The sequence below is a fragment of the Oryx dammah genome, unplaced genomic scaffold (genome assembly GCF_014754425.2).
Source record: "Oryx dammah isolate SB20612 unplaced genomic scaffold, SCBI_Odam_1.1 HiC_scaffold_27, whole genome shotgun sequence".
Classification (NCBI taxonomy): domain Eukaryota; kingdom Metazoa; phylum Chordata; class Mammalia; order Artiodactyla; family Bovidae; genus Oryx; species Oryx dammah.
This window is the reverse complement of record NW_024070211.1, coordinates 99,909,686-99,931,688: the sequence shown is the minus strand read 5'-3', so window position 1 is coordinate 99,931,688 and position 22,003 is coordinate 99,909,686. Positions and strand designations below refer to the sequence as shown.

The 22,003-nt window shown below is 40.1% G+C and overlaps 1 protein-coding gene across 13 annotated transcripts in view; it reads left to right on the top strand.

The window, feature by feature from the left end:
- Nucleotides 1-22,003, top strand: part of RBMS1 (RNA binding motif single stranded interacting protein 1) — a 221,469-nt gene that overhangs the window by 122,843 nt on the left and 76,623 nt on the right. For 8 of the 13 annotated variants that reach the window (XM_040229217.1, XM_040229211.1, XM_040229207.1 and 5 more), the window contains exon 2: nt 1,936-2,111. In XM_040229217.1, the coding sequence (XP_040085151.1) occupies nt 1,936-2,111 (176 nt within the window). The remainder of the gene's footprint in view (nt 1-1,935; nt 2,112-22,003) is intronic. The other 5 variants (XM_040229208.1, XM_040229213.1, XM_040229219.1 and 2 more) reach the window with 1 other exon arrangement.

Below are 22,003 nucleotides of genomic sequence, written 5' to 3'. Positions count from 1 at the left end.
TTCTGTCAGACCCCTGCAAGGCTTAGCCAGGTGAGCACATTGCCTTCCCGACTGCCGCACTGAACACACCAAGTCTTACTGGGGAAAACAGCGTGTCTGTGGCAAGGACCAGGTTCTTGGACATTAATCAGAAGTGATTTAAGAAAAATTTGAGTCTTGCCTAGTCATCTACAGCTGTCAGTGTAAATCGAAAGCTAGGGACAGGGAGGCAGATGTGTGGGTTACGTCCCAGTCCCTCTGCTCTTCACTGGAGAAAGAAAGAAGGGGCACCTGGCTGGTTGCAGGTATCAGCCAGCAGTTATATTGAATGACGTTGGAGAAGGAACACAGATCTCTGTGGGCCGGGTGGGGGTCTGCAGTGCCATCAGTGACGGTGCAAGAGACAAGGCTTAGTTTATACCTGGAAAACAATTTTTACCTCTTAGAGAAATACAAGGGATGACAGGAAAGGGTTTGAGTTCACCTGCTTATTAAGGGCATAAATCAAACAGATTTGATAGGATATGCTCTCAGGCAGGTTTCATTGGGTTTAAGCATTGCCAGTGTTCCTGGTTCAAGTTCAGCCTTCATTAATACATTGACTGTTGTTAACTCTTCTGGCATCACTCCTTTTTGAAAAACAATCCTTTGAGATAAAGTGGTGTCTGGGCTGTGATTTTAGCAAGGACCCTGGGGAGTGAGAAGAAAAATCTGCATAGTATACGTTTCATGTCTAGATCCACGAGGAGCCCCATGCCCCTAGGATATTGTGCCGTTAGGATGGCCAAGGCAGTGCAAAGTGGGACAATCTATCCTGGGGCGTTGAGATAGCCAACAAGGTGAGCAGGGTTGTATGTATTGCCAGAGGTCTGCTTTTTTATATAAAGAGGAATTGAATTGTGTCTTAGATATGCTTTATTTTCTTGTTTGTGGTAGTAAAAGTCCTAAGGTTTGACATTTTTGATCCATGTCTAGTGACTAATTTTACATCTTCAAACTGTTGTTTAGTGTCAGTGATGTCCTTTATTAGGACCATGTTGGTTAGTCTTATTTATTATTTAGAAGATGTGAAGTGAAAAAATTCCTGTCCTGGTGTGAAATTGCAGAACATTTGCTGTGAGAACACTTTAGGGTGTGCTCACTTGCATCTCACACTGAACCATTTCACTTCTTCAGAGGTCATGTGTGTGGCACAGGGACAGAGAACTGTGGTTTCTTTCAGTTGGTTAACAATTATCTGGTGTGAGTACATTTTCAGACAGTCTTCCTAGGTGGCTAAAACCACACTGAGCCCTGGCTTGCAGGCTTTACAGAAGTTACGTTGGTTGCTGCCAGGCCTGGGAATGTGTCCAGCTTCTGCACCATTCTCACAGGGGTTAAATTTCACAAGGTTAGCCAGAGCGAAAGGCAGCTGACCTGTGAATCTTATCCAGATGTCTCAAAGAAGCCGTGAGCCTGTCTTAGCACAAGGTGAAGTCTTCGTTATTTGAGCATCTTGACTGAACTCTTTAACTTTCTGACACTTGAAGAGTAATCTTTTTTTCTTTTTTAAGTCAGCAACTTTCAATCAAGTTGTTTTTCAGCATTTGAAACCCTTTTCAAAAGTCCAGTGATTCCTGAATGACTGTGTATTAAAATATTATTGCATAACTTTATGCAAGTTTACTTTGAGTCTTGAATGTATTCCTTAAAGTATGTGAAGAAAATCTTACAAAATTTTAGTCTTATTTCAAGGGCATGTAGAGAATGAGTTGTCCTATTATTAATTTCATGTTGAAGGAGAGAATACTTTTGCAAAATGAACAGATCTTTTTTAAGATGTAAATTAAAATGTATGTAGTAAAGTAGCTGAAGATAATCTGTGTATATATCTTGATTTGCAGATCTTGCAACCTCTGAATGGTGCTGAATACAAGTTCCATGGAGCATTCTAATGCTGTGGTCTTTGTTTTCCAGCAGTCTCTGGTCCCAGCCCATCCTATGGCCCCTCCCAGCCCCAGCACCACCAGCAGTAATAACAACAGTAGTAGCAGTAGCAACTCAGGATGGGATCAGCTGAGCAAAACGAACCTCTATATCCGGGGACTGCCTCCCAACACCACAGACCAGGACCTGGTGAAGCTGTGTCAGCCGTAAGTAAAGGTTCTTGTTTTTAGCTCCTAAATACCTCCTTGATCATATTACAGAGTGATATAAATTGTGTTTTTAAGAGAGGTTTAGTACAAATCTGTGAATCCTCATTATGGTCACAGTTGACAGAGTTTCTAAGTTTTCAGTCCTTGGACACTTTCTCAGTCAGCATTAACATCAACAAAATATATCACAAAATAAATTGGAGCATTTTCTCAGTAGAATTTGCCTTTGTTGGCACATGAGAAGGAGAATGTGAATTATTTAGAAACACGGCTGGTTCCTTTTGAGGGGTGCTTTTGTTTTTGTGGAAGCATGTCTGGGGGCCAATAGGTCTCATCCTTAAGAGAAACTTCAGTTGTTACTGTTTGTCAGAAAGGTAGTTACCATCTAACCTAACTCTAAATGTGTATAAACTTAATTCCAGTGGGGCAGCGGTGACCTGTCTTCACTTAACCTGTAGTTTTGTGGTTCGAGTTGCTCACCTTCGGCTCTGGATACTCTTATTCCTCAAGTTCCTATTCCTCTTCTTGCTGCCACCCTTGTGTCCTGGGAAGAGATGGACGCCTGTGTATTACTTTGTTCCAAAGGAAATGTGCATTCTATGCTAATGTTGTCGAGGAATAGAATAGAAATATGCTACTTGGCTGCAATTGCATTAACTCACTAAGAAAGCACTAATTTAAACCAAAGAGCCAGAAGCAAAGACTAAAAACCGCTAATCACTTTAAGCTATAAAATCCTGCATATGCAGCAGCATCTTTTATTTACCCAAAGACAATCATGGTCCTTCACAAATGGAATTTTATGTAACTGAGGAAAAGGATATCCACTAAAGAATGTTTCCTGTTCCCTGAAAAGTATTTCCATTTCTAAACATCTGATTAATAGCATCTTATTTCCATTATCCTGGGTAAAATATAAATTTATTACTTCTTGCTTTAAGGAAAAAAAGAAAAATCTTAAAGCTTACTTGGGCAGCGTTTCCAAACCGGAACTAAAAGTAACATCTGGCTTTCCATCAGGAGTGGTGGTGGTTTTGCTCTGTTTTGTTTCTAGAGAGGAGTGTGGGACGATGAGAGATGACTTGTCAGGATCCAGAGAGCCTTTAGACGGCTGTCGCCCTCAGCACCCTCCCTGGGCCTTTCCCTTGTTGCCCTTCTCATCAGCCCCTTTGGACTTGGACCGCAGCCTTTGCTTCCAGGGCAGTGAAATAATGTCCCTGTGCTCAGGATGACTTTGAAAGCAAGTCCGGCTCCTGGGGTTTGTCCTGCTGACCAGAGTCAGAAGGAACTCTGCCAGGCGCGCCCTGCCCTTTTGCAGCTGTTCAAGACCACAAATAGGCCTTTTGCTATCTTGTCTGCTGCTGGCCTTTACCAGCATCTTCCTATGTTTTTGCAGCATAATTACAGGTAGATAGAGCACCATAAAGTCTAAGGAGCTAAAAATACAACTTCATAGGGAACAGTAGAATGAAGATAAGCCTCACATGTGTGAGGTCTAAGAGAAGGGGGAAAGATTTCTGAAGACAAATTTTTCCTTCAGCTAATTTGGAAGCACGTAAGGTGAGTTTTAACACAAAGAAGATAGAATTGAACAACCATAAGAGAATAATACCATTTTTTATGTACAGTAAATCTATATTAAAAAAATTAAACTGGAAGTTTTTTTTTTTTTTTAACTGAGTTAAATCATGTCCCAATGCAGCAGAAGAGCATTTGATCATCTGTCCTAGATAATTCATCCTCTTTGACGAATGTGGATTTTCTCAGCATGAGTAGACATCAGTCTCTTTGCTGTTATCAATAGCAACATAACAGTTTGCCACTTACTTTCTCCTATCATTTGCAAAACCCCAAGTTTGATGGTTAGCTCCAGTGATAGTTTTCTTTATGTATTATACAGAGGCAAAACACACACTAATAGAGAACTCTTATGTCAATATCTGTTGAGAGCTTCATTCCATTTAACACAGAGCATCTAATAAGTACCAGATTTGTCTTGTTGACAATTTTGTGTCTCAGAATGTAGAGAGAGAGCAAAAAAGGGCATTCCTGTTCTGGAGTTGATTGTTTCCAATAAAGAATAGCTAGTTGGCGACATGGAAGTGACAAGAACTCTTATGGGAAAGTGACTCATCCTAGAGCTTAAAAAACCCAGTGGATGTAATTAGAGTTTTTAGAAAAGTTTTCAGGAGCGTCTCAGAAAAGATAGGTGTAAACTCATAGCTCGAAAAAAGAAAATATATATTAGAAATAAAAATTTAGCACTGTAATTTACAAATTGACCTGATGAGCTGAATTATAGGAGGGGCAACAATAGAAACAAATAATTTGACTCTCTAGAGGACTTGTATGTTTTGGAGGGTTAGCTAACAGATAAATGGAAAAAGATGCCTAAGAGCATTTATAATAGGGACTCAATAATGTACAAACAATGCATGAAACCTAAAGGCAAGAATGACATGAGGGTTGTGAAAACTGGCAAGAGAAACCAAAAGTATTTTTAAAATGCTGTGTTTGGAGTAGAATATACAGATGCTATAATGTTAGAAAAAATGACGGTGAAAAAGCAGATGTCAACACAAAGATGATGGTGGAAAAGCAGCCTCTTTCCAAGTTACAGAGGGACTCAGGACAACGTAAAGAGAAGGTCTGCATGGGTAAGAGGAAGGGGGCTTGTGCTGGGGGACCACCGGTTTAGGTTACTTGAAGGAGACTGGCCTCAAGGACCAGGCAGGGATGTGACACTGGCGATGGTGGTCAGGTGACTTGGAGTAAGAGTAGGTCCACTTTCTAAGAGCACTTGATGGAGGCCGCTCGGCAGCCCTAGCTGAAAGCATACCGTCCTCATGACTTTCTTACCTACAGTATAAAATCACAGTAGTCAAGGTGGCAAAGTTTTGGTACCCCAGAGTTACCTACCACAGTGCTAAGCAAGTACCTCATTCTGTCAGTAGCCTGTATAATGGGACAAATGATGCTTATATCAGGAGATGGTGATTAGAACTAAATCGAGTAATATAAGCAAAGGAACTGGTCCACATTCTAGGACCATCGAAACTCATTTGTAATTGAACAAATATTTGATTCCCCATGACTGAGCCCTTGCTCCTCACAGTCCCAACTGCTGGATTACATTTTAATTACATATAGTTCTACATCTTAAGAAGGAAATACCAGATTCTGATCCTGAAGGCTGAGAAAGCCAGGGCATTTGACAAAATGCCCATAGGCTGCATTGACAAAAACCACCAGCCTTCTCTCCCTGGAGTTTTTTGGGGGAGCTGGAGGAGGGGGAAAGTAAACACTAGGTTCATTCTTGTTGCCGCTCATCCATGATTTAGTCCTTGTCATAATGATGTAAAGTCCTTTATTGTGTCCAAACTATTTTTTTCTGAAAAGTTAAAAACAATATTTGGTACAAGGTTTGGTACATCGTTCTTCCTGGTTTGCAGTAGGGGCAGATATGTGGGTCTCTGCTGGCTGAGGCTAGACATTATTGTGGTATTGACATCACACGGAAGGGTCTACATAACTCGGTGTATCAACAGCTTCATGGTGGTAGTGGTTTACTTGCTGAGTGGTGTCTGACTCTTGTGACCCCATGGGCTATAGCCCACCAGGCTTCTTTGTCTGTGGGATTTCCCAGGCCACTGGAGCGGGTTGCCATTTCCTTCTCCAGGGAATTTTCCCTACCCAGGGATCGAACCCAGGTCTCCTGCACTGCAGGCAGATTCTTTACCAATTGAGCCAAAGGAAAAACAGTGCATTGATATTAAAATAAAATGAGATGTTTCTACTCTTCCTACCTTCTATAACCTTGCTCTCATTCCCAAACCAGTCCTTGGTCAACCAGTTGTGTTTTTTTTCCCCCTTTCATTCAACAGATATCTAATTCATTTCACAATGAAATAAAGCATGATTTTTATATAAATGTGAAATTAAATTTAGCTTATTATAGCCTAGTACTAATTAAAAGGAAATATTTTTAAAGTATGATTCCCTGGTTATAATACCCAGTATATTTTCATTTCCTAGCCCTTTGTTTTCTGTTCTCTGCAAGTTTTCCTTGTTCTTTTGAATACAGTGCAAAGCAGAAAAAGCAGGACAGATCAACAGAGGCAGACATAAACAGCCAGCCCTAATTTGAGACAGAATAAAGTAAATGTTATAATCTGTACAGTGTTCTGGGAGGAGTCAGAAGACGGTTTCATTAACCTCAATGCCAGGGAATTGGGGTTGTTTCCAGGGAGGAGATGATGCTAAACCAGAAAGAAGGAAGATTTCATGCAGGATGGAAATAATAGTGTCCTCCAGGCCTCTGAGAGGACCCAGGAGATGTGAGCATGCTTGGATGTTTAAGAAAGCACAAAGAGCACTTCCTGGCGCATAACTGTCATTTAGCAGTTGTTTGTTAGCCAGGGCTTCTGGTGTCCGGAGTCAGGAGAGTGGGTGTAGAGCAAAGAGAAGCAGGTTGGTAGCATATTGTTAGCACTGAATAATAAGCTAAAACTTTTAGAGTTTATTCTTTAGTCACAGAGGAGAAGCTGGCTCTTGGAGTGAAAGAGAAACACAATTCTGTGATTCCTTTTTCTCTCTTTCTCAAAATGGTAATTATGCCAAAAGTCAACAGGTTGGCTTGGAGAAGGGGGCTCTCATAAATCAAGTTAACATGACCCTCATCTGGGGCTGTAATGAAAGATGGAGGGGAGGGGCACCCTAGAGAGAAACCCAGGGTCTGAAGCAGGATTTTAAATGACTGTAAGGTTTTAGCTCTGAATAAAATGAAAATGTGAGTTGCACTTAACTGAGAGAGAAGACATGAAGGGCAGACACACTCACTGATTCTCTCTCACACCCTAAACTCCAGCCTCTCCCTGTGTTCCTCAGATGTGGCCATACTTTTATTCATTCATGCAACCTACAAACAGCCCCCACGAAACTAAATACTCCCCTGAAACCACTAGTTTTTGTTGTTGTTGAAAACTGATGTTAAAAGAATATTTTAAGTTCTGACGGAAAATGTCAGGGCAACTATTAGGTAAATGGAGAACTTGAAATTATAAGGAATAAATCTTTATACATTTCCATCTATCTCTAACCAAAATTTCTTAAACAGTCTATCAGCTAAACTTTCTTTTTTCTCTATCCAAGAATAAAATGATCATCCCTTTTATTTCAAAATCATTAGGCTATTTTTAGGGTAAGTTTGGAAGTGAAGGTTTTCTAGTGAGATGTTTAGTTTTTTATGCTTAAATGATCCACTTTTAACCCTAATATGAAGTTAAACTCTGAAAGTAACACTAGGTCTACCAGACCCACTATTAGGAAATCCCAGGTACATGTGAACTCCTTTGGAATTTACTTTGTGAAATGGGAAGACCTTAAATTGAAACAAAACAAACATCCTCTGATGAAGTAGGAAAAATCACCCAAAAGTGATCTGATTCTCACTCACTTTCAAATCGATGAGAAAATTTAAAGCCCGATGATCCAAGGCCATGCAGGCATCCCGAAATGACTCAGTCCAAGAAGCCAGAACCTACCCTGAGCTATTAGTGCATTTACTTTAGAGAAGAAACACACACACACCTCACATGCATTTATGCTGGAGTATTCAGGTAACTGTACAGACATCAAAGATATGGACCAAAAGATTGTATTGCCTACATTCAGTATCATTCTCAAGTCAGGCCTGTGAATCTTACAAACCCAGAGCTTTGGAAGCAGGGTTAAGTGAGAAGCTGCTCTCTCTCTTTGAAGCATAATTTACCCTTCAAGTGATGTTTCCAGGCAAGTTGAAGTGGTGTCAGCTACTTAGTGGCAGTGGCGGTGGTATTGGTGGTGGTCACAGTGTATTTAATTCTCATGCCTCGACAGTAAAGACCCATAGATCATTTTTTTCCCTTGGCATTGACTGCATCTTGGATAATTGAAATTTATTTCAATACTGAAGTTGTATTGTATTCCAAAGCCATTTGAATTTTTAGTTTTTTTTTTTATTGTATTTTACAAAGATACTGAAACTATGTCTAGCAATTTTTTATGTCTTTTTCTTTGAAAGACAGCCAGGAAAAGAAAAGTTAACAGGAACATAGAGTAATTTTTTAAAAAGTAGTTCTTCTCTCATTAAGTGTGTGCCTTTAAAAAAAGTGTTATTGACTGGCATACTTAAAAAAAATTCTCCCCAAAAGTCAAGATAAGTTTGCCACAGTTAATCATAGAAAATACATGCCATTTTTCTTTCTGTTGCTATTGTGTAGCTCCTTGCTCATATACAGGTTTTATTTATATAATAAATAACAGGGTTTCTTTTAAGTTCCAATTGTTTCTGTTCTTTACGCAGGTGATTTTTATCCTCTCAATGATTCTTTCTTCATCGATCTAGAAGATTCTCAAAACAAAATACTAACAGCAATACTTTCTGGGACTTGGTTTCTTTTATTATTCCTAGCATAAGAGGATGACACATAATAACTCAGTGAGGACTTAAACCAATAAAATCGAACATTTTCTGAAAAATGTGATCTAAGATGTGTTTTTCAGACTTTATGTCACCCTAAAAAGCATGCCAATCTATTGCATAAAAATATTGAGTCACTAATTGTAATTTAACTCTTTCTTCATGGACCATATTCTAGTAAGGGTTCAGTTCAGTTCAGTCACTCAGTCGTGTCTGACTCTTTACAACCCCATGAATCGCAGCACACCAGGCCTCCCTGTGCATCACCAACTCCCGGAGTTCACTCAGACTCACGTTCGTCGAGTCGGTGATGCCATCCTGCCATCTCATCCTCTGTCATCCCCTTCTCCTCCTGCCCCCAATCCCTCCCAGCATCCAAGTCTTTTCCAATGAGTCAACTCTTCACATGAGGTGGCCAAAGTACTGGAGTTTCAGCTTTAGCATCATTCCTTCCAAAGAACACCCAGGGCTGATCTCCTTCAGAGTGGACTGGTTGGATCTCCTTGCAGTCCAAGGGACTCTCAAGAGTCTTCTCCAACACCACAGTTCAAAAGCATCAATTCTTCGGCACTCAGCCTTCTTCACAGTCCAACTCTCACATCCATACATGACTACTGGAAAAACCATAGCCTTGACTAGAAGGGTATGTGTAGTCAAAGAGAAAAACATGATGCTTTAGACACTGAGCAGGATACATATCATCTTGTGATCTTTTCTTCTAAAAATGGAAGTCACAGCTGATTTCAGAGTTTAGGAGGAACAGTGTGTATTTAACTAAATCTCCTATTCATCTCTTGGATAAGCATATAGAATTTTTTTCTTGTTCATGTTAATTACTTCATGGTATGAAAGAATTCTGGCACTTTAGGAAATACTTTATGTACAATAGATCTTTGATACGCTAAAATACAATCTGAAGACTTTTGGAAATCCCAGAATTTCACAGACATAATTTCAGCATCCAAAAAAAAAAAAAAAAATCCCCCACAAATACCTGCTTTCCATTAGAGAACCATCTCTTTCCTACAGCTCTCCTTTTTCTTCCCTTTTATCATTGGGTTTTTTAAAGGGAAATGTCAGTTGGCTTTTTTAAAGGGAATGGGCAATTTTCAGAAATGAACACAATATTGAATCCCTTCTTGAGAATTGCTGCTCCACGATTAGAGCAAAGCCCTCTTGAAATATGGACTCTAGGTCACGGGCTACACTTCTTCACTGGCAACATGATTCACTTCCCTCTGTCTAGGAGTGCCCATGATTCAAATACATACCACAGCAAAACTGAAAATTACTATAGGTCAGCGACATTCAGTGTCATCACAAGCAGTTGAAACCTCAAGCATTAGGTATTGCCCCATACCTGATGTATACATGCATTTGATACTTTGGCAGAAAAATCTCAATTATGTCTGTTTTCTAATTTATCCTCTGTGTGATATCTGCTGGTTGACATGGATATGTAGAGCTCTACCCAACCCTCCTTGTTGTCTTTGGCCTTTTTCTTAAGGATATCTTTTTATTGTTCCTGGGCATAATTAAGAGCCTTCTCTCCTGTATTACCCAGATACTGCACATGCTGATAGCAAATCAGTTTCAGTGTTAGTCTTAGCAGAAGTTAATTGGCAAACCAGCCCTGAAGGTAAAGGCTGTGCCACATGAATTTTTACTGAAGCACCCTCTCCTTCTCTGTAAGAGCAGATGGAGTTTACTGTATGTTTGTCCATTCCCTGTTCCTCTGTATGAACCTTGCATTTCTGTGGCATCTTCTCTGGCAGCAGCTCGGGAGTGTTTAATTATTAAATAAAGGTGAACGTAGTGTCATCAAGAATAAAAGCGTTAAGTCTTTATTTGGCAGTTATGCTTAGTTTGACTTAGAATTTCCTTATTGGGTTACCATGAATATAAGAAATTTACAACCTCTCCCTCATCTTTGCCCATCGGCATTTTATAATAAATATATGTGAACAATTTCGGTATAAAATGTAAACACCTCAATAATGGCAACAGCTAACCTTTTCAGATATGTCCTTTGTTCCAGTAAGTACGCCAGGTGTTTTATTATTTAATCCTAAGAACAACATTATGGGCAGTACTGTTATCCCTATTTTTTCAACTAATTTTTAACAAATTAATTTTAATGGATTAAAATTAATTTTTAATTGATAAAACTTGAATATTTAAATTATTTTAAATTTAAATATGTATAGTATTTTTTCAGATTCTTTTCCATTATAGGTTGTTACAAGATACTGAATATAGTTCTCTGTTCAATGCAGTAAGACCTTGCTTATCCATTTTATGTATGTTAGGATGTACTTATTAATTCTAAATTCCCAATTTATCCCTCCCCCTCACTTTCCCCTTTGGTAACCATAAGCTTGTTTTCTATGTCTGTGAGTCTGTTTCTGTTTAGTAAATACATTCTTTTATATCATTTTTTTTTTTAGATTCCACTTATAAGTGATCATCCGATATTTGTCTTTCTCTGTCTGAGTGTCATCCCTATTTTAAAAATGGAGTTGAGAGAGATTTCCTTCTCTTACTGCACAGGATAATTCAGCTGATGATGGTGGAGCCGGGATGTGAGCCTGGACAGTCTGACTCCAGAGCCCATACTCAGAACCTCTGTGCTTTCTACTTCCCCAAATATCCTCTGAATGCCAGTTCATCATCTTCACCCTCCCCTCATCAGTGCCCACAGTCCTCTGTTTACCACAGACTATAGAAAGACTCATTTCCTAAGGATCCAAAAAGAGAGAAATTCAGTCATGATAGATTTAACAAGATTTGGTTAGAAAAATCAGCTTCCCCTGAGTCCAGTTGACTGGTTAGTAGAATCAAAAGCTCAAGGCAGAGGCGAGAGGATAGAGGAGGAACTCATCTTTCCTGACATCTAACACAATAATCCCTTTTAATGCAGCCAGTTATACAGAACTCCGCTCCCAGTTAGCTGTCCTGTGTGCAGCTGCCCAAGATTACACAGCACAGATAAGGTGTGTAGTTTGTCATTTGCTTGATGCGTGAGGGGCATAGTGCATAGGAAAAGAGCATTCTTTTACAGATCCCCATCTAGAAAATCTAAACAATGGTGCTTTAGAAAATGGCATAACATAGCATTATAACTTTCCTCCAAGTATCAACTGGATTAAAATACAAACCAAACCTCTTCTGGGGAAAAATTAAACAAGTAGAATTGGGTGGTGAATTCCATTATTTACTAAGCATCATGCTTTTTGATTTTGCTAGATCCTGCACTGCATAAGACCCATTTCCCACCCTCAGGGAGGTTCTTGTCTTACATAGAAAATACACTTCACTCATAGACATAGACCAGAACGTGGTGTATCAGGTGAGAGATAGAAAGTACTCAGAACTTACAAGGTAGGGCGTGATTACATGTCCTTGGATGGTGCTAGTGGTAAAGAACCTGCCTATCAACGCAGGAGACATAAGAGATGTGGGTTTGTTTGATACCTGGATGGGAAAGATCCCATGGAGGAGGGCATGGCAGCCCACTCCAGTATTCTTGCCTGGAAAATCCCATGGACAGAGGAGCCTGTCAAGCTACAGTCCATGGGGTTGCAAAGAGTCAGACACTATTGAAGTGACTTAGCACAGAGGCATCAAAAAAAGCTTGGCATTTGATTAAGTCTTCAGTCTGGGTGAGCAGCTTAAGCCCAGGTTTGAAGCCTGGCTTCTGCCTTGTCTGGGCTTCATTAGGACCGTGTCATGGGGGCCTTCAATCCCAAAAGAAGGCCTGTACCTCACTGAGAAGGTAGGCGATACCTTCAGGATTGTCCCTTGACAGCATGTAAAAGAGGATAAGTCCAAGGAGGAAGATGATTCCAGATGAAGGTGAGATTTTGAGTCTAGGAAACTGGGAGTTTGGTGCCATTAACAGATATAAGGATCAAGGGGAAGAACTTGCTTTTATTCTTGCCTGCAAATTCTCATCTACATTCAGGAAATTTCAAATTGAGTACCTGTTTGCTTTATGAGTTTGTGTGCTTTTGGTGTGGCTATTAAGTGGAAAGATATACGTCAACTCCAGACTGAAGAAACTTCAGTGCAAAAGGGTGACTAGTAATTATACCTGTTTGTCAGCTGGAATACTGTGTATTAGAAACTTTCCATCTGTATAGCCACCGTTGATATATATATTCCTCTAATGTCATTATTTTTGTAAATTTTTATAGTTCAGTCTTAGGAACTTGAATTTTTTAAGTTGCTTTTTTGTTTAATAACAAGCTATGCAACTCCCTTGATAGGATCATTTGGCTTCAGACTGGAGACTTTTGAGAAGAGATTTTGTAAGAGAGCCATGGGATTGAGTGGGAGGAGAGGAGGACAAGTTTCCCTAAATGGGGTATCTAGAATTAGAGAGGAAGTACATTCATAACACAAACAAACCTGACCAAGTTCAGGGCTGTGCCAGGGGATGCCATCTGTACCCTCAGTGACCTGGCTTAAACCTACCTCCTAGGCTCAACTGGCTTTTTGGACCAGGATCACTTGACTTTCTCATTTTCTCTTTATGCCATACCATCTTTCTGATTCTGTTACTCAGCTGTCAGTGAGGGAACCTGTATGAAAAAAAAAAAACATTTGGGTCAGCATTTACATGCAGAGTTCCATCTTTTCCAAAGATGCCTCTTTTCTGGTAGCATAAGGATTGTTTATTTAAACATGGAACAAAGAGGTGATTATTTGTGATCCTAGAAACAAAGAGACCCCTGGCCCATTTGGATAGAAGTACTGATCCTTTCCAAGGGTTTTTCCAAAATGTTTCATCTTCACCCCCAAATCTAAGCCAAAAATTATGAAAATATTATTGTTACTGCCCATGTATATAGGCTTGAGTTTTGCTCCATTACTCAATCAACTTAAGTAACCTGGTGCAGTCCGTCTAGTTAACTGGCTAGATAACATTTTGTTTCCTAAATTTTCCCTACTATTTCTTTATTCATTATCTTTGTTGTTATTGTTTGATACCATACAGTGTAGCTGTTGAAAGCCAGACCCATTTAATTTTGACTGAGATTTCTGAGGCCTTGAGTATTTATTTAATTGAAAAGTTTATGTCACCTTTTTCATCTCCAAGCTGAATCACAGAACATTACATCTCTTCTAGTTCAAGTGACTGTGAACAAGGAAACTCATCAGAATTAAAATTTGCATGTACAGGCCCTTCAGTAGAGTCTGAGTCAGAAGATTCAGAGATACACATGGAGAGAGGCAGCGTAACATGGAATTGTACTAAAGAGCACTGGCTTGGGGTCCTTCCACCCATCTCTGCCACTTAACTGGGCAGATTTCTCAACCTCTCGGTGCCACAGTTTCCTCCCCTGTAAAATCAGGGTAATAGTATTGCCTGTAACAGAGTTCTTGTGGGAACTAAATGGGTTAATACACATAGAATGCTCACATTTCCTGGCACATATGAATATCATTGCTAACATGATGTGTTTTGTAAAGCTCTCAGGAGGTTCTGATGTTCAGACCCTGTTAAAAGCTACTGATTTAGTCCCTTCCTGTTACAATTGACAATGCTGAGGTTCAGAGAAGGTTAGGTAACCACTCTGGAATCAAAATAAGGAAGTGGCGGGCCTGGGAATACATCCCATTGTCTTCCCCAGTCACTGACCTGTCTTGATTTCTCTCTTTACTTTTCATGAGTGAATGAAACTCTATCCTCATCTCTGCCCTTATCATGAGTATGCAATATCTGCTCTTCAATTTAACTTTGTTCTTTCCACTGCAGCTCTTGTCAAAAGCTGTTGGGAAAAATCAGATTTATGAAAACTTGCCAGCACGATTTGTAATTCCTTTGTTCTTCAGAGAGCTTCCCAACCTTGTCATACCACTCATAGAAGAGGATGGTGTTTGTGTTAGATTGTATTGGTATCAGATTAGATTAGACTGGTAGGTCATTAGATTAAAGACTGCTCAGTGCTTAGTGAGGCGCCCCACCCAGTCTTGGGTTGGGGTGGGGGGGAATGGGATCAGTATCTCCCTGTCTTTCATAGGACTATCCTAGCCAGAGGTCATTTTGAAATTTTTTAGTAGAAAAGTTCTTCAGTCAAATGAAATTTGAAGCAGACCTACCTATACAAATATTTCACACTAGTGTTTTTAGTGCATATTTTATAAATGCATTTGTAGCATTTATGAAATGTAGCATTGGGGAGCGCCATGAGGCAGTTTTGATGAACTCAAAAATTTGAGATGGAGGTTTCTGACAGTTGCAGAACAATATTAACGACTTAACGTCTAGATTATTTCTGTTTTCCAGTTCAGTAGTATAGTATTAGGGAAAATACTTAACATCCATAAGTAGTTGCAGAGATACCTATCTTCTGAGCCCTCATTTTATCTTCTTAGTATCATCTTGAATTGACTTAATCTGATCCAAAAGCTAGAAAGAACCAAAAAGATTTTTGTTTTGTCATTGAATCCTAACACAGCTATCCGTATCAAAGTCAGAACAGGGCACTTCACACAACAGTTAGGGCCAGTCTTAGTGATATTACCTTGTGATTCAGTGAGCGTGGTAGGCAGCTTATTAATGTGCAGCTGGCTATTAGGTCATGATGAGGGTGTACACCAACTAGTTGTACCTGCTCCTGGCCTGTCATTTGTTTGAAGGTGATATATGTGTAGGTTGTTTGTATAATTTTATATGAATGGACATGCGCAGGCTTGAATTTCTAGAATACCAACACAGAATTATAACTTTCCTAATCAGTGACTCATTTTTTAAGAAGTTCAAATGTACGAGAAGAGATGGCAGGACGCACGTTGACCCAGCCCCTGCCCTTAAGGAGACTTAATATGAGGATAGTTATCACTGTTAAAATGTGTTGTGCTATGTATTTGCTTGCGTTTCCTGTTTGGGTTTTTTGGCATGTTTTCTCTTGTGGGGTGGGTTGGGGAAGCTTGTTGTTTTGTTCTTATTTGAAGACTAGGAAATTGAACTCCAAAAGAAAATTGGTAGAACTCTGAAAGTACCTCTTTAGAACCCAACTTGATAACCACTGTTCCAGGGAGTGTGGACTTTATCCCTGGATGCTACAAAGTCGGCAGAGTATGCTATAGTAACCACAGAACCCTTTGCCCTTGTAGAATTCCACAAGGCACCAAGGCACAATTCCACCAGGCATGAGGTCTCCTGATCTGGCTTTGCACCTAACTTGTGGCCTCAGAAAGACCCACAGGAATAAGCTCCTTCTGGCTTCAGAGCTGGAACAAAAAGAACTTCTCCTGAGCCCTAGACTTGCTTTTACTCTAATGAACACTAGTTTCATAATTGTTATATTTCCTTCTTATTTTGACTGCTAGGAAGTTCTAGGCCAAATTTGCATCCGCTTTTGGCAGCGCTGTGGGACTTCATTTTCTGGTTTGCATGTCTGTGTAATAACTCTACTCCTGGGTTTATTTTCCCTGCACCTTGAACTACGTATCTATTTCTATCTTGTGGTGTTAGTTACATTTCTGCCAGCAGTCTCAAGCTTTTATGGAAAGAAATATAAATAAATGTTTCTCATGCTCTCTATTTGACTACCCCTTTTAACCTCACAGTAGACAGAACTTTACTGGGTCATCTTCTTTTGTCAGTTTGTACCACATCGTTCTTATCAATTTGAGTGGCTCTCTGGGGAATGCTGGTATTTTTGAGTATATGCATGCATGCTCAGTCGCTCAGTTGTGTCCAGCTCTTTGCAACCCCGTGGACTGCAGCCTGCCAGGCTCCTCTGTCCATGGGATTTTTCAGGCAAAAATATTGGAGTGGGTTGCCATTTCCTCCTCCAGGGATTAAACTCATGTTTCCTGCAATGGCAGGAGGATCTTTACCACTGAGCCACCTGGGAAGGTCGGTATGTTCAAATATTCAATGGCATTTCCATTGGAAAGGAAAACTTCTTTCTGGCCCTATATAGGCATAAGTGGGTGCACAACTGTTCCCTGGATGTCAGTAAACATTACAATCATCAAATACTCAAAATCCTGATTCCCAACAACTCTTCACCTGATTGACATCTTTAAGGAAAAGGAAGGCTTTTTTAAACTACTTTTCTTATACCCATTCTCACTTGGAATTCCCTTTGACCTTGAATTAATTGTCCCTCTTTTTAATGTTTGAAGACAGAAAACATTCAGCAACTTGCTTAGATATGTGTCTTAGCTGTGGAAGTTTATTTCACCTGTGTTTTGGTGGCTTCATAAGTCACAGTTTAAAATACTGATTTCTGACTTCTAAACCTCCTGTGGGCTACACAGCTGCTTCATTCTCTACCTACTACAAGTTCCTGATAAATTCCGTGATAAATTCCTACTCTTGAGCTTGAAGGAACACTCTTCTTTCAGAAGTAGGTCATCATAAAACAGTCAGTTTTCTGTCTCCCTCTCTTCGGATGTCTGTTCTGATAGCACCAGCCTTAACTGGGCGTGTGTAGACAGTGATGATGTATCGGTTCTGAGTTTTTCAGGATTGGTTTTCTTTTTGGTTCATTTATATCTCAGTCTTAAAACAGATCTTCCTCAACTTGCAGTGTGGGGTTATATCCTGATAATGGGTTCCAAAACCACTGCAGATGGTGACTGCAGCCATGAAAGTAAAAGACACGTGCTCCTTGGAAGAAAAACTATGACAAACCTAGACAGCATATTAAAAAGCAGAGACATCACTTTGCTAACAAAGGTCCATATAGTCAAAGCTATGGTTTTTGCAGTATTCATGTACAGGTGTGAGTTGGACCATGAAGAAGGCTGAATGCCAAAGAATTCATGCATTTCAACTGTGGTGTTGAAGAAGACTCTTGAGAGTCCCTTGGACTACAAGCAGATCGAATCAATCAATCCTAAAGGAAGTCAATCCTAAATGTTCATTGAAAGGACCTATGCTGGGAAAGATTGGAGGCAGGAAGAGAAGGGGACGCCAGAGGACAAGATGGTTGGATGGCATCACCAACTCAATGGACATCAGATTGAGCAAGCTCCAGGAAACGGTGAAGTACAGGGAAGCCTGGCATGCTGCAGTCCATGGGGTCGCAGAGTCGGACACTACTGAGCGACTGAACAACAACAACAAAGCTGAAAATAACCTAAGTCAAAAATGCATTTGACACACCTAACCTCCCTAGCATCATAGCTGAGCCCAGTTTACCTTAAATGTGCTCAGAACGCTTAATGTTAGCCTACAGGTGGGCAAAATCATTTAACACAAAGCCTGTTTTATAATAAAGTATTGAATATCTCATGTAATGAAGTAGGAAATGACATCCCATTCCAGTATTCTTGCCTGGGAAATCCCAGGACAAGAAAAGCCTGGTTGGCTACAGTCAGTGGGGTCGCAATATTGCACTGAAAGTGGGAATCAATGGTTGTAAGTGTATTGGATGTTTATCCTTGTGATTGTATGGCTGACCTGGGACTTCCAGCTGCTGTTACCCTATCACGAGACAGGATCCGCCCACTCATCACTAGCCCAGAAAGAGATGAAAAATCATCTTTCACAGTACAGTTTCTGCTGAATGCACACAGCACCAGCCAGTTGTAAGAGGCACCATTGTCAACTACAAGGACTGTCTCTATTCATAAATAGTGGTTTTCTGACCTCCAATACTTGCCAGACCACGGTTTCCTCTGTGGGTCCACCACTCGGAAACATCCAGGAAGAAGAATCTTAATACCCCGTTGAAGAGAAATGATGAGGTGATGCTTCATAAGTGATCTCAGAACACAGCAGATGGGACAGTCCTCCACTCCACTTGTCTTGCTCTTGCTCTCTGAACCTTCTCAGAATATGGCCTTAGGAGCGCTGCTGCCACACGGACACAGCTGCCAGGTTGTGTCTCACATCATGGACCAATGTGAGCCATGGAGGTAATATCTCTGGGCATGTTCCTCAAATCTGTGCCCTGCCACTCCCCACAACTTCACAGAATGTGTAGGTCAGCCCTGTCTCCAGAGTCAGGGAACTCGGCCGTCCTGGCTGGCTGACCCCTAGCGACTTTCTCACTTGACTCATCATTTACAAGTCTTAGGATGGCTGCAAGACCCCATATTACCTGCCCCTCCACACACACATGATTTTTCTGACCTTGTCTTCCCTTATTCTCCTCTAGCGCTTTACTCCAGCCATGGTGGACTCCTTGGTGTTTCTCTAAAACCTGCCAAGGCTGCTTCTGCCTTCCAGTCCTGCGATGGTTTTTCCTCCTCACGTAACTGCCTTGCTCCTCCCCAGGTCATCCTGACTCACTCCCTCACCTTCAAGACTGCTCAGATGTCACCTCAGCAAGCCTGCCACGGCCACCTTTTTAAAAATTATAATCTGCCTCTGTGTCACCTTGGCGTTGTATATCTCAGTCCCCCTTTCCTTGGTCTTTCCAATTGTTATAATACCACCTTCTACCATACTGTGTAATTTGCTTATTTTTGTTTAATTATTACAAGCAAATACCAGTTAACATTTTTGAATGAATGACTAAAGATGCTTCTTTATATGGCACAGAGGAAGGCTGAGGTATGAGTCCAGCTCTCTTAACTGCAGAAGCTTTGCTTTCTTCTCTTTTAATTTGACCACTGTTTTTTATTATTAAAGAAAAATATTTATTTCTTCCAGATAGCCCTGACAGAACTAACTTTTCCTGTACCTGTATTCATTAAAAATCTCCTTTTAAAATGTATTATTGCCAGTAATTCAAAGTACAGTAGCAAAGTAAATGAGCAGTGCTTCTTGAGGCCTTGTTTTCTTGACAGCCAAGCTTAGGACCTGCTCCTGAGGTGCATATTTGTCACACACACACACACTCACACTCACACTCACATACACATTCATGCTCAGCAACTAGATGATGAGTGAATCTGTATTCTCCAGCACTGGGAAAGGCCATGGTGAAATGAAGGCTTCAGAATTGGCCACAAGGACAAACTTTATCCTCCTCATAATGTATATATTTTATCTTTCATCCTGTTTTGTCACGTCTCTTTATTGTTTCTATGTGTATTTCTGAGACATGTCAAATAGTAAGGCAAGCTAAAATAAATCTAAAGAGAAATGGTAAATAAGTAGCCCAGCACTTTAAGACTCCAGTTCCTCCTTGGTAACATCAGCAGATTGAACTGAGATGAGGAATAGAGCAAGTAAGCAGCAGTGCACCGCCTCATTTCCTCTTCCCCGGCAGCATTTCTAATACAAAGATGGGAACACTGTTTCCTGCTGAGCCTGGCTGGGCCTCAGAATCCTTCCCTGCACAACACAAGCCTACTGACGCTTCAGGGATGGCATGTGAGAGGAAACCTATTTGAAACCCTTGACAGATGCCTTCCGGCTCTGTGGTCTAAGAAAGGGAGAGATAAAGGGTTACTCTTTGCCTTTCTAGGGACCTTGAACCTTGCTTGTTTCTGTTTGAGGGGGCATTTAATATCCTGCACAGAACATATTAAAAAGGCAGGGGCTTGTATCTCCAAGTCGTCAATAACTGGGCTGTCTTCCAGTTTAGTCAGGAAATACGTTATATTAATTTTATGATTATAATATATTCTATACGAATTGTCAGTTTTCAAAGCAGCAGGATACAAGGAAAGAAAGACATTTTCTTATCATGATGCAGGTTACACTTAACACTTGCATTGCAGAGTTATCATTAGGACCAATTATTCCTGAAGTATGCTTGTGCTGAAGAGATGCTTATGATAGATTTCTTGTCAATCAGGTGCTTGATCTCCAGGTCATTCACTGTGTTTGATCAGCGCTGGTTGATAGTCATTAGACAAGCTCTTCAGACTTGCCCACCGATGAGAAGTCGGGCACTTGAAACAATTGACCTCTCTCAGTAAGCCATTTTGCTCCTGCCTCATTTTCCCTTTGTCTCGTGTTCCTTACCATTGATTTTTGCCTTTATTTTATCTGGTAGGATACGTCTTTTCATCAGCTTCCTGAAGTCCTTTCAGGAACAGGACAGACAATACACATATACACACATACATACATGTATAGATGTATATGTTTATGTATGTATTTATACACACATGCCCACAAGCGTCTTACATGTTTGAATGCATAAATAGATGAATAAATGTCACTTCTACTCTTGTGAGGAAAATAATGAAAAGCATCAACTAGAAATCTTTTCATTCCTCTGGTGAAGAGGATATTTTGAGGTGAGTCACCTTTTGAAATGTCTTATGGGAAATATTTGGAGTGTCAAATGCATATATACCATATTTTAAAGAAAAAAAAAATACCTCAAATTGATTTTGAGTAGATTTATATAATGGTTTCCTTTCATATCCTGTTTTCAGTGCAGTAGATGGTATTCTTTAATTGGATCACAATTAGAAAAACTTGTTAAAGGTAATAAAATTAGCGATAATGACTGTGTGGGCCATTGTTCTCTTCTACAGTGATCAGGAATACTGCCCCTGACCATTCTCCATGCGACTGGCAGAATCCAATTTGTTACCATTTATTTTAGCTTCCTTTCCCAGTGATGAACTCTAAATTAAGATAATGAATGTGAAAGCACTTTATAAAGTATAAAACAATCTGTTCACACAGAAGATCAGGGTTATCAGGACCTCTGCTGGTGTGCTGTTGGGCTAATTTGAGACATTGCCATGAAACACAGCAAAATTCTTCAGAAATGCTATGATTTATGTGATAATGTAGGTGACAGTGCTTGAAGATCAATAAAAATGTTACTCTCAAAACTGTGCGTTCTGTGTACAAAATTAGTGGACAAGCTCTGAGGTGGTTTCACCCATTAGTGTCAGGGTTGGTTATTTATTCTGTTACTTGATGACCTCCAGTGAGGAAATGGATTAGTCCTCCTGCTGTCTTGAGTTCACCACTGTTCTATTCCAAATAATTTTCCAGTTCCTCAGTCTAACTTGGTCTCTTGCATCAATGAATTCCATTACTGCGACTGTCCTCTTCTGTCACTGGATATCACATGGATGCTAACAGTGAGGATTAAAATAAGGTTTAAAAATGATGTTTATATATATGCAATGGAATAATACTCAGCCTTTAAAAAGAACAAAATAATGCCATTTTCAGCAACATCGATGGACCTAGAAATTGTCAGACTGAGTAAAGTAAGACAAACAGAAAAGGGAAAATAACATATGACATCCCTTATATGTGGAATCTAAAAGGAAATGATACAAATGAACTTATTTACAAAACAGAAACAGACTCACAGATTTAGAGAATGAATTTATGGTTACCAGAGGAGAAGGTTAGGGAGGAGGGATTAAGAGTTTGGGATTGACATGTACACACTGCTATATGTAAAACTGGACCTACTGTGTAGTATATGGAACTCTGATCAATGTTACATGGCAGCCTGGCTGGGAGGTTAGTTTGGAGAGAATGGATATGTGTGTGTGTGTGTGTGTGTGTGTGTGTGTGTGTGTGTGTGTGTGT